This window comes from Rhopilema esculentum, chromosome 8 (assembly GCF_057945365.1).
Source record: "Rhopilema esculentum isolate cy_ngs chromosome 8, ASM5794536v1, whole genome shotgun sequence".
NCBI lineage: Eukaryota > Metazoa > Cnidaria > Scyphozoa > Rhizostomeae > Rhizostomatidae > Rhopilema > Rhopilema esculentum.
The window spans coordinates 746,971-760,638 of NC_142822.1; the positions used below are offsets into that span (position 1 = coordinate 746,971).

The 13,668-nt window shown below is 34.7% G+C and overlaps 1 protein-coding gene and 1 non-coding gene across 2 annotated transcripts; both read left to right on the forward strand.

Moving 5' to 3' along the window:
- The first annotated feature begins 1 nt into the window (after position 1).
- On the forward strand, positions 2-13,589 carry LOC135694534 (coiled-coil domain-containing protein 130 homolog). Its single transcript, XM_065213322.2, has 9 exons — positions 2-179; positions 1,074-1,127; positions 1,555-1,634; positions 2,240-2,295; positions 4,151-4,269; positions 4,546-4,630; positions 5,394-5,596; positions 6,657-6,765; positions 12,736-13,589. Exons 1-9 carry the CDS (start codon positions 177-179, stop codon positions 13,239-13,241), a joined length of 1,215 nt encoding a protein of 404 aa, XP_065069394.2. The 5' UTR covers positions 2-176; the 3' UTR covers positions 13,242-13,589.
- On the forward strand, positions 9,561-9,633 carry Trnar-acg (transfer RNA arginine (anticodon ACG)). Its single transcript has one exon. It is a non-coding gene; the product is annotated as a tRNA-Arg (tRNA).
- Positions 13,590-13,668: the final 79 nt, after the last annotated feature.

Consider the following 13,668-nt stretch of genomic DNA (forward strand, 5'->3'; position numbering starts at 1 on the left):
GCTAAATGGCGATGTTTCGCAAATCAATCGCTGACCAGTAACATGGAAGGAGTGTGCGATTTTATCTTGATTCTTTGCTGAAAATCACATAACTTTTGCTGGTTTATCACTTTATACTGTCCAAGACTATTTTGCTGACAGGCGTAGAACCATTGGATCCGTAGACCTCGCAGAAAATGGTAAAATACCTAAAAGTTTTCTCAACTCAACGTTATGTCTCTAAAACAACATTAAAATTGTAATGGTTATTACAAATATCAAATAACAAAATGCAGTTATCCTAAAATGCCATGACAGTTTTAGCTTTTGTCTAAGAGAAAACATCTCCCATTCTACGAAGGTAATTTCATGCGTGCGTGCCAGCTAAAAGTTGCCTTAATGAAATGTTTCTACTTTTTATGTGGTGTTCTTTTTTCATGTTGCATTCATCATATTTTGCGTAATCAGGGGCAGGGCGTAGCCTTTTTTCTTTGAAAGGCTGTACGATTTTTTTGCCATGCAAAATTCTGTATGGCCCTGCCACGCCAAGGATTTAAGATAGGCGGCTCAAATAGCAACAATTTAAGATAGAATAATTCAGCCAAAACACACATCATAATCTACCACTAAGCAAATTAAGGAAATTAAATATGGCAAGCCATTGCTTCAATATTAGCAGGGGCTTGACATTCTTCAGGCTGGAGTGAAATTTTCCTGTGGGTATCTTTTAAAAACCGTATCCTTCAAAATATCTGAAAAATCAGATTTCTGTAAAGAGTGATGGTATGGTAAGTATGCACTGGTATGCTTATCTTTTTGTGTCAGATAACAAGCTAAACGATCTTGTCTGACCATTTTGGGATCATCAGAAAAAGTAAAATAGAATTATTGAAAACTTGTACCATTCACCGTTACCTCCTATGATTCACTGAGAACAATTATCTGCTCTGATAATCATTTATCTGTGACTCAAGGACTGGTTGCATCTCAAACAAATAACACAAAATCTTCTTGTATTTTCAGTAGATAGGATAGTATATATCCAGTTTTCCCTTCAAGCTGTAGTTCTTAAAATTGTTTGATCAAATTTGCAGGGTGAAAGAAAAGGCACAAATAAATATTATCCACCAGATTTTGACCCAAGAAAGGTAAGGCACTGATATGATTTAAGATGCTTAAATTTAAATCAAAATTTTTAGTACAGGGACACAGAGGGAATCAAGTGTTTGGGGCTGACAAGGTATTATTGAATACTCCTAAACTTAACTTTTCTTATTAAACATTTGAATTAAAAGAGAACACTCCAGAACACACAGGAAATGAATGGCTGCCCCCCAATAATGGGAATCTAGTTTATATGAAATAAAAACTGGTTCAATTGCATTGATGAGAATCCTGGAAGTCTTCTTCCTTTAGCTCACTATGCAATGTGATTTAGACACTAAAGTTTGAGAAATTGTCAAATGATCAAATTTTTTTTTAAAAAGTCCAGAATAGTAAACCTTAACCCAATACATCTCTTATTCTTAGAGTAGAATTTCTTTTTTGTATTTGTCTAGACTGTTTGTATTTCAGGGTTCACTTAATGCATATCATGGCACACATGCTCTCCGTGAAAGAGCACGGAAGATTCATGAAGGCATCATCATCATCAGGTATTCGCGCTTGCATTTTCATAATAAACAATATTGTAATCACTCTCATCAAAATCAGGTTGATTTTTTAGTGAAAGGTATACAGGAACAAAGCAATACGACGACGAGAATCCAATGTCACGAAATAAATTTTCAAAATAAATTAAATTTAAGATTATACTAATATTTCGCCCCGGTATACAGGGCTTCATCAGAGTAAAAATTTACATTTACTCTGATGAAGCCCTGTATACCGGGGCGAAATATTAGTATAATCTTAAATTTAATTTATTTTGAAAATTTATTTCGTGACATTGGATTCTCGTCGTCGTATTGCTTTGTTCCTGTATACATTTCATTTTAAAATCTCATTGCAAGATTCACAGAATCCGGCGGACAGCCTATCCTGCGGTTCTTCCTTCTCACACTTGATTTTTTAGCTTGGTAAAAAACTTCATCAAAAGAGGTTTCTTGGCCCTTTGTAATTTTTTCTGTGTGTTTTTAAGTTTATATTTATTTGCTATTTATGTTGTTATAAAGAATAAATTTTGTATATGTTCATTGCTTATTTTTAACTTTGCCTCTAAGTTTGATTTGTAGTAGCTTGAAAGTACTTTTACATTTAGATTTGAAATGCCATATAACATCTGGTGCAATGGCTGTGGAAACCATATTGGAATGGGTAATTTGCAATAATATTTTTATTGTTGTCAACCTTGAACATAATAGTAATAGTAATAATAATAAGAGAAATATTTCTGCAGGGTAAACCTTGTCAGTTCTAAAGTTGATATTATCAATAAGGGCCCTACAGGCCTTTTCGTAAGAAATAACCCACGTGAGTTGCCCATCGCTCGCGTGATTTCTCTTGCACGAGCGATTGCTCTGATAGTGATAGCAATGATCTTATAAGGTACCCTTCTGTTTGCAGTAACATCAAATGAAAACAAACTGTTATGATGATCTTTAATGCACGCCAAGAAAGAATAAATACCAAATACGAATGTGCTTCATTTATAAACTTCCCCAGGCGTTCCCCACGCAGAAAAAATACTATACAATCTGGCTGCCTAGAAAATGGCCTAAGTGCTATTGTAGTTCAAATACTAGTACCTAAAGTATTCCTACACATTCGCTGTGGAATTGATTTTCAAATGCATTTTTTTCGCTGAGATATGGTTTATTCAGCTTACTTATATTTCCTGTGTTTTGATATACCGGCTTTGTATTGTCTATGTCACTTGCTTGGGTCATAAAAGATAACTATAATTGTGTTAAAGGTAATGTGTCCAGCTATAGCAAGCGACTTTGCGGGGGTTTTTAGAAAAATGTGATTTTTGATGTCATCGCCCCAGTCATTATGGTCGTTCTGTTTATTTATCCTGCTGCCAAGTTAGCTTTTCATGTGAGCAGTTTTGCATCGCAAGAATACTTACCAATCGCAAACTGTTATTTTGAAAGATAGCTTGACAGGTTGGGTATACGCAGTCCTTTTATATGGACACATTACCTTTAATTGATGAGACATTTATTCCTCACAATTTACCGTTTTGCATGAGCGATCAAACGCTTGCGGTTGGGTTTGTCAGGCCTTTCCCGGAGACGAGGGCTATAGCCCACGCCCGTGCAAACCCCACGCAAATTTGCGAGAGCTTTTTTCTGCCCGCGCAGTTTTTCAAAACAACATTCTCAAATAATCTCGCAGTTTAGCTTCCCAATATTTTTACTACTTACCGCTAAATGGGTGTTAGGAAATAAAGAGAAAGAGGTCTTAAATGTCTATGTGTTTATCAAACGATGTTCTAAATAGGAGATTTCCGTTCCCTTATACAGGACATGTCTATTGTATTAGCTGCTAAAACTTGCAATAGAATAGGAAATGTGTATGCACAAAAGGAAAGACATAAAGCGTGATCAATACTACAAATAATTAAAGTGATAAATGTTACACCGTGCTGTCAAATAGAAAACAATTTCTTTTCAAGTCAAAAAATATAAACTAGGCATTCGCAAAAACGCCACAATAACCTGCAAAACCTAACAAAACTTTTCTATATTCCAAAAAATTAGGTTCCTCTTCTGTCTCGTTTTGAGGAGTGGTAATTCAACATTTAAAGGTAGTAATACACGCAAAAATGCCTTCTTCATCTGAAAAGTGCTTAGAGAATTAGCAAGAAAATGTATCTTTGTCTTTGTAAATACTCAAATATAAAAAAATTAACAACATTTCTGCAAGGGCTAAATAGCCCACGCCAGCCAAACTGGCAAAGGCTTTTTATAGCTCATGTTGTATTTTTTCCCAGAAAGGCCTGGTTTGCGCAAGTGCTGACGTGAAGTGATTGCTTTTGTCAAACAAAAAGGCCTGGCCCTATGAATACCCATGGTTGATGGTTACTGTAAAATAGGCTCATTATCTTTGCCCTACATGCTTTTATATCAAATACCTTCATTAGATATTAGTGTTTTAATTGTAAGGTGTGCATTCAACTGGTTAAGCAAGACTGTAGATATTAAACACATTTTCTTTCACTTTCTAGGTGTCAGGTACAATGCACAGAAAAGAAAAGTTGGAAATTATTATACAACTCCAATATACAAATTTCGAATGAAATGTCACTTGTGTGATCAACACTTTGAGATCCAAACAGACCCAAAGGTTTGTTTATTGAGAATTTCTGTAGTACCTGGTTTATTTTCTTACCTGAGACAGAAGTTATAATGAAATCTTTTAGGACAATGTTTGCTCCCTCAGAAAAACATGCAACTAATCATTAGGCATGTGCAAGTCCACCATGAGGCTATATTCCCACATTATGGAGAGTGATTTGGGCCATCAACATGGCTGCTTTATAATAAATATTTATTTTGCTTTTTAAGAGCTATCATTGTTTCTTAGTTCTCATATTTTTTATATTCAATACATTTTTTCCAGAACTGTGAATATGTAATTCTCAGTGGTGCAAAACGAAAAGAAGAAAGATGGGATCCAGCAGTAACAGAAAATATTCAAACAACTGGTAAACTTGTTTCTTTTGCTGTGATATTCAAACTGGAATTAAACTCGTAAAACATGCTACTTGCATTTTCACCATACTTATTGTTGTCAGGATTATTTCGATTATGAAAGGGTAGTGCCTTTTTTCTTACTATCTAGAGGGTCATTGCTCATCTATCCACATTATTTTTGTTGTGAAAATTGACTTTTGTCCTGTCCTGATTAATTAAATTTTATATGAAGAGAGTTATAAGCCCTCATGAAGTCCTTAGAAGAGACTATGCACTAAAAACTTTTTAGTATGATTAGAAACAAGGGCAAGATAGCTTCGTAGATAATTTGTAATTGAATTTTAAATATCAAATCTTAAAAACATAATGAATGATATAATGTGAAAGTCTGAATATTTATAGAAAAAAGATCCTCTTATGAAGAGAAAGCTTGAATAGAGACATACAGAAATTTCTCAGTATATATTTTATTTATTAAAGTATTTAAAAATTATATTTTTATTGTATATCTTTACGAATGCAAGACATTGAAGGTCCCCATGCTCTGTTTGTCAGGATGTTTCAAGTCTGGTCAGACTTTGTCTCAAGAAGTAACCATTTACCAGTTACAACTTACAATTTACAAGCTATGATAGAAGAGTTACAATCTACTAAAATCTTACCAATTTATCTGAGTAAATGAACTCCATCAAATAAAAAGTAAACTACGGTCGAATTAGTGCATTTTTGTTGTCTTGGTTAGTATTTCAAGCATTATATTTTACAAACTTGTAGATCGTGATGTTAAAGCCAAACTCGTTTCTGATGCTATGTTCAAGCTCGAGCATACAATTGAAGATAAACAAAAAGCAAAGAGGTCTGCACCAACATTGGGCAAAATCAGAGAAATCAGGGACGTGTGGGAAGATGATTTTGCTGTGAATCAAGCTCTGCGGAAGAAGTTTAGGGAGGAGAAAAAAGAGATAAACAAACAAAAGGTTTCTAGTTAATATCAAACTTGTTTCTTCGCTATTCACCTATCTTAATCACTAAAAACCTTTTTGTCATGTTTTTTGGTATCTTTATGTGGCACGACCAAGCGAATTCAAATAATAAAAACAATAGAAAATGAAGTTTGTAGCCTTAAGATGTCAGAATATATTATTAAAACGCCCGAAGATGAATGTTGAACTATATATGTATTCAACTTGAAATTTAGAAATTTAGGCAAGTATCTTAATGACGAAATTGACAAAATAACCACAGATATGCACTTTCTAATTTAATTCACTGACATGTGGTTATTCTTTTTGTTTATATACATGAGTTGAAATAAATATAGCTTTATCAGTTGATGAACGTAAATCCTCAGCAAACATGTTTCTATCAAGTCAGGCAAGAAGGGTTTGTTGGAAGATTCTGACTTAGAATGAGCAAAGACAACAACTTATGATTGATATAGATGTTAATATAAGTCGGTTAATATGATCCTGATTAATGTCAATCGTGAGGGAGATGTTTTCCTGTCGTATTAGCTATGTAACCTTTCCTTGCTCGACTTCACTTTACTTTACTTTACTTTACTTTACTTTACTTTACTTTACTTTACTTTACTTTACTTTACTTTACTTTACTTTACTTTACTTTACTTTACTTTACTTTACTTTACTTTACTTTACTTTACTTTACTTTACTTAACTTTACTTTACTTTACTTAACTTTACTTTACTTTACTTAAAATGTTGATAATCTCAATGATAATCATAGCAATTACATACAGCATTCGTTAATTTTGAACCTATAAACTCGTTGTGAAGAATGAATCTCTTTTCGAACGAAGCAAGCGATTTCAATGCCTGTTTTTGTTATTGATATTATTTGCATATCCCTTCTGGATGTCTATGCTCACTAGGTCAGCCAAATTTTCATCAGTTTAAAATGCATTAAACTACTTTCTTGACTGTAACGAATACATAACAAGAACAATAGTGCTTTTAAGGTAAAAGTTATGTGACCTCTTTCTATACCGCCTTTTGACTGGGTTTTATTTGCTCACAGTCGTTAGACGACGAGTTCAAGGAACGAAACCTTCTCCCCTCATCTGTGGACCTGGCAGAGGAAAATGAAGAAGACAGCAGATTGGCAAAACGCATTCGATATGGCGAAGGTACACCAATTTTCGTTTTGCCCTACTAATATTGACCTACTATGTTTTTAATATTCTTAAGCTATCATTTCTTTTGTTAAATATTTTTGTCTATACTCATTCTGCTATGAAATTAGAAAATAAGTTACTTGTAACATGTTTCAAAGCCATTTCTGCTTTTCTCAAAAAACACCTCCCTTTCGTCTAAAATTATCTCCAATTTGAAATTGTGTTTTGGCTCGCAGATGTCGTTTGAACGTCATAATAAACTAAAAAACTTAATGTCGTTAATATATATATGATTTTATTGATATTGAGCACTGGTACTTATTTTCTATTTTGCAAAATATTATGCTTTACAGGAGAGAGCAAATTTTCAGTTGTTTATGGTAAACTTTCGTAAAGCCATTGTCAGAAAAGTTAAAAAGGAGTGAGAATTCATTTGCTGAACTTAATCTGATTTTTTTTCTAATTTGCCTGTTGTTTTGGCATTTGGAAACACTTTTGACTACAATTCAAATCTTTCCAATTTGAAGGTCAAGTTATGTCATCTTCGTTCTCATTATCTAGAAACTCGAATCTTGTTTAATTTAATCACTTTGTGAACTGGGTAAGAGCCAATATAATTCTAAAAATGGAGCTCATATTTTTGGGATGACATTTCAAACTTCAGATTGTATATCAATATTAAAGTTTGCAGACATAATCTCATTAAGTCGCTCGAAAGTGACTTATTTCATTTTGAGGACTGGGACCTAGTTAAATGTTCTAAAAATAGATTATGGGATAATTTATGGGCATTTTTTCCTTGGCATGATATTTTAAACTTCAGATTGTATATGAATATCGAATTTTGCAGGTATACACTTGTTAAATCGCTCGAAAGTGACTTATTTCATTTTGAGGACTGGGACCCAGTTCAATGTTCTGAAAATAGCTTTTAGCGGCATTTTTCGACTTGGGTCTGTTTCGCATTTTATTCTACACCTCAAAGTACATAAGTTGTGAAGTTTTCATGCTGGTATCCTAATTTGCACGATTGTTGTGCCTTCAGACCGGACTATCATTAATACCCTTATGTGACTGCAAAGTTTCCGAATAAAATTCTGTAAAGATAAGTGTCGAATTTATGGTACGAATTCAAATTGTTTCTTTGCTGTGAATCCACGTATTGTTTACAGTTCAAAAAAGGCCCTTCCATCCATTCAAAAGGACTGCGTTCTTACCACACAGAAGAGTTCCGTTATATATGAATTTACGTGCCAGTATGATTCTGGCTACATAGGACGCACTATCCAAAGATTGGAGGATAAAATAAAAAAGCATGTTTCGTCTAATATTAGAAGCAAAACTCATCCCCAAAGAGAACAGCCACCTCGGTCTTGCAGATCTAAAAGTAAAACTAGACCATGCGATTCTGCTATCGGGCATCATTTATTGGAAAACCCAGATTGTGCAAAAAACTATAATATCAACATGTTTCGTATTATTGGTAAAGCCCTATTGACGTTCTATCTAGCCTGCGCGCATTCTTTTCTTGCTGCTGTTGCTTAGCAGTTTTGGCATCTATCTACACATAGTCAATGATCTACATACACGAAAAACCCGCTATTGTAGACAATAGCAGTTCGTTTTCACCTTAGGACTCCATTGGTAACATTCTCAATAGGCAAGGGGCACTGACTGGGCAACCTCAACAGTCGCTTGCGTTTCTGATTGGCCTATTTCGATCCACAACTGGGTATATATTTTTCCTCGCGTAGAGTTTTCGAACCATGTTCTGACGTTTTAAACTCTGAAGAGTGTCAGACGAAAAGCTTTAGTTTACTCAAATGTTTGCTTTTTTCAAAGCCATTTGCAAATTCTCAAATATGCAATAGAAATTATGTTGTAGGAGGCATCTAGAAACTAAGTACAAAATACTTAAATGAATTTTTAGTCGCTATACACAGTTTTTTATAAATGAATATAGTCTATAAGAATATAAGGGCTCATAATCGATGAAGTTTAAGAGTTATTTAAGAATAATCCAAAACTTCGTCAAGAATCCAATTTTTTATCTGACTTTTTTGGAAAGCAAACAAATGCGAGTTTAAAACTATATATTTTCAAATAAACGGCCTTGGAGTCATCAACGCTATAATGCGACTCAGTTACATTTTTTACTAGACTTAAGAATGATTTAAGGATAATGATAGGCTCAAAATAAAAAAAATTAAGAATATTAAGCCTCAGCAAAAAATTAGGTTTTCTTATAAAAAAGTGTGTATTCACGACAAAGGGATTCGACTGATTTTTTTAGTTCACTTTATAGGGAACTTTTATCTTAATTATAAATTTTTGTTTGATCTTAATAATTGTTTCTTGTTCAAGTTAATCTAAATTTTATATTTTCCCGTTGCAAAGTCTGGACGGGCCCGCGCCACAAGGGGAGAGCGGGATGGCCATGCCCCCCACACTTTTTTGCGAAGCAAGTAGTTTTAAAGCTCTAATAAAGGGGTAAGAAGCCATGCCCCCACATTTTTAGCCTTGGCCCCCACTTTTAAATTCGCTGCGCGGGCGCTACAAACTTGACCAAACAGGAAGTGCCGTGGGACAGGGTATCCTTTTCCGATAAACGTTATGAAACAGAAGAAATATTGAAAGTTTGTCTCCAGCGCCACTCCTGTTTTCTATCTGACAGGGTTAGGGTTTTCCGCAGACCCCAATCAGTTCCCTAGTCATATGCCCCGTGCCCCCGGGTTTAAAAACTCCTATATCCATGGCAAATTTTTTAAACAATTATAAGTAAAGGATATTCAACGTTGTTGTTCAACGGCCCTGTGGCCCAATGGATAAGGCGCCTGACTACGGATCAGGAGATTCCAGGTTCGAGTCCTGGCAGGGTCGATCTTTTCTTTCGGCTTTTACTTTTTAGGAGACATTGAGATAACTACTTCCTTTTTTAAAATTGTATATTATTACGATAGTATACTTGCACTGCAATTAAATTTGCGATATTTATTTTGCTGCTAAATGCATATTCGCCAGAGAATAAGGACCACCTGTCGGCATTTTACATTTTTTAACGATAAAATTTAAAATAGATGGGCACACAACAGGTACACTACAAAATGAATTTAAACTGTTGGTGTGATAAGCAAAAACTGCCCCTAGTTGCCCCCCCCTTGAATCCGCCACTGGCTTGGAGAAAAAACACTAAACTCCTTGAATGTTTTCTCCAAAACAGGAAATTTTCACGCTGCATATTTGTATAGAGTTTAATTCTACTCCATGAAAGAGATTGCATGTGACAATCAATGGCGGCGCCAGCCACTAAGCCCTGGGGGGGACAAACCAAAAAAATTTAAGCCACGCCCTTTTAACAACCAGAAAATGCCCTTTTACCTACAAAAAACGCCAATTTTATCCGAAGGGAACGCCTATGACTAACTTTTGTTTGAAAATTGGCAGTTTTAGAATACATCACAAAAAGTACGGTGTCAAAATATTACCCCTCCCCCAACATTTTCTAATCGAATTTAGACGAACTACAAAATCGATTCTCCTGAGAACTGGGGGGGACGTTTCCCCCCAGTCCCCCCCGTGGCGCCGCTACTGGTGACAATAGGTCTATGCATCGAAAAATCTGCATTTGCGGATTTGTTGATAATGGCCAAGCCTCCTGCTACAAAAGATCTTTATAAACAACAAAAACTATTAGCAAATTTACATGAACTAAGAAATCTTATTATCAAAACGACATTTAGAAAATAACAATATCTATGAATGAGTGAATATGAAGAGACTCTGACGACGAATACTAACAAACTTGAAGAGCCAGATATTTTTATCGCACAACCACCTTTTTTGTTAATTGCAACATACAGCAAAATGTCAGAATCTGATCTGTAATCTAAAGATCTGATCTGTGATCTGTAACCTAATAGGACATCATTTCAAAAAATAAAGAACTTCAACATTTTAGATGCAATGCAAACATTTATTGTGGTTTAAAACAGACCTGATGACCCATTTCAAATCTCAAGCTTCCACATAAATGTATAGGCATACCGATATTATATGGAGAAGATAAATATCTGATGAGCGGACGGCGCTGAAATAAGCTATCAATAAGCTCTAGAAAATTTATAAAACTCATCATTGAAACTTGAAAAGTTGGATATTTTGTATTACATAACATAAGAAAAAACAAATCTTATATGTGGCTGTTGTAGAATTCAGGACTTCTAGTAAAATCTCAATCGTACCGAGCTAGGCCAAATTTTTGACAAACAAAAAAAATTTGTCAATCCAAATTTTCTTGTTGTAATTAAATTTTCTCCAAAACTATAGAATTATCTTTTCGCTTGTTATTTTCAAGCAAAGAGTTGTGTTTTTTAAAGTATGCAGACTATAGATAAAAACGAAAATACAACACGACAGCCAGTTTTGTTTTTATTAATTTGAATGATTTGCTATTTTATTGAAAACTGTCACAGTGAATTTGTTTAGCATTAAGATTTTTCTATATCTTTGCTCAAAACATTTAAGCCTTAAAGTCTTTTGGGTAATAGAACTTTTTAAGGTCGATAGGTTCTGTAATAGAACTTTGCGTAATACAATATTCTCTCCAATTAGCGGACACCATCGGGACAAGAGCAAGTTGTCCGCTAATTGGAAGTGTCCGCCTTTTGGAAAGTTTTGCAATATAAGTCCCAAATTTGAAAATAGACCGGAGTTTTATATTTTAAAGGTGTAATCAGTTGTGGCGCCAGGGGAGGGTTAGGGGGGCTACAGCCCCTCCGTCGGAAGCATCTAGCCCCCTATCGGAGGAAATTTTAGGTTATTGTCGGAGCAAATTTGACAAAATAACGTACTAAAACTGAATATTTTAGTCATTTTTGCCCCTCTGTCGGAAGCTCAAACCCCTCTGTCGGAAGATTTCCGGCGCCACCTCTGGGTGTAGTCTGGGTAATCAGTTGCTATTGGGTGGAACTTAGACACTATAAAAAGAAAAAATAACCAAACTGAGCGCAAGACAACACATTCATGGACAAAAAGGTTAATAAACTGGGCTGTAAAGAAGCTCGAAGTTGTAAAAAACCAACTAGTTTATCAAGTGTCAAAGTGTTTGAAAAAAATATTTGAACAAATATTCATTCGTCTCAGTTTTTTGTTCGCTATCTCTACCTTTTTGTACTGTCCACTAATTGGAAAGAAAGAAAAGCCAAATTGACTATTTTGTGCAAAAAATATTGTCCTTCAATTAGAGTGTCCGCCTCTTAGAAAGTTTTTTATGAGACTTTGGTCAGAAAACGATTGGGGAAAAAAATTTGTCCGCTTATAAGAGGTGTCCGCCTTTTAGAGTGTCCGTGAATTTGAGAGGATACTGTAGTCTATTGGGAATGGATCGATTGCATTGAAAGTCCTCTCCTCGGCGTTCATTAAACCCGTAGTATGATAAAAGGCAACAATCCCAATCTAATTAGTGTTCTAACATTGCATAATAGTTGTCGAGCCTCCATTTAAGCGAATTTTTTATAGTATGCTATGCGATCAAGATTGTTTTTTGACGATTCCTTGTAAAAATGCAAGATTTGCTTTGCTGTTTTATCTCCTGTTATTTCTGTAACTTCAGGAATTTTTTCGTATTCAAAAAATTTCTTTTGAAAGAGTTTCCTCATGTTTGAGTAGCTTTGCATCTGCTATTCATTTATTTGATCTTGTGTAAATTTTGTGCTTCAATTCTGTTCTTGCAGTATTGATTTTGCTGCCGACTGTTGAATTGTCTTGTTCATCTTGTCGAGTTCCTCTTGAATCGTCATGTCTTTTACGAATATCAATACTAAGTAGGGCACTAACCATGGCGGTGCTTTGGGAAGGGCCGTTTTCTTACTTCAGAATTACCTATTAGAAAAAAAAATTTTGCCAGAACTTTTAAGAATAGATTGAATTTCTTTGGCTGGTGGTAATAAGGTGCTGATTACCATTTTTCTTAATGTTTCGTAGATCTCCGACCTGATATTCGCAGCAAAATAAGGAAAAAAGATATCAAAGAAAGCTCGATTTTCGAAAGCGAGGTTGATTCAAAAGGGAAGTTAGCAAGACGACTAGCTGGATTGGCAAAGAAAAAGCAGGTGAATATGGTGAAAAATTCAGTGTTTTCTGGGCAGCCATCATTAACTACAGTTAGAGTAGGAAGAAAGATGGATGGCAAGAAGGAAGCTTCGTTGACTGAAAACAATAGTTATGCTGCAGTTGAGAAAGTCAGCAACAAAGAGATAACAGTCAATAGTTTTTCAAGTGCACACTTTAATCCTGACTCTTTTTCTAAAAGCTCATCTGTCATTGACGGTGATAATGCAATTGATAAAAACAATTCTCTTCAGACCTCTGAGTGTCAAACGCATAATAGCGAAGGTAAGGTAGATTGTAATAATGTGAGCGTGAAAACATCGTTGGTAATGGGATATGATAGTTCAAGTGACTCTAATGAAATTGAAGACGATGTTTAATGCATAAAGAGATCTCTAACTAATGTGCAGTTGCCGAAATTGTAGTGTCCTATTTATATGGAAATAAATTTTGCAATTAACCTGGCCGTGCATTTATCATTTTTGTTTTTGTACAGTAATTAGGTATGCAATTTGTTATTCTGTATCATTTCTTCTTCATCACATCACTTCTTTGGTTTTTGTAACTTAGAACAATTATCCCTTCTATTTGCCCGTTGGCCCAAATGAACCAATAAAGCACACTTTTCTTCCTCTCACGTTACTTTCGACCCGCACTTGGATATACATCTCGTCTCACCTTTGTACATTATCCGAGAAGTGTCAAATGAAAAGTACTTTAAAATACCATGTTTCTCCTTTTTCTTTTATCTGCTATCTTCATTTGAAATATTAGAAAGCTATTTGAAATTGTTTTTCACTTAAAATT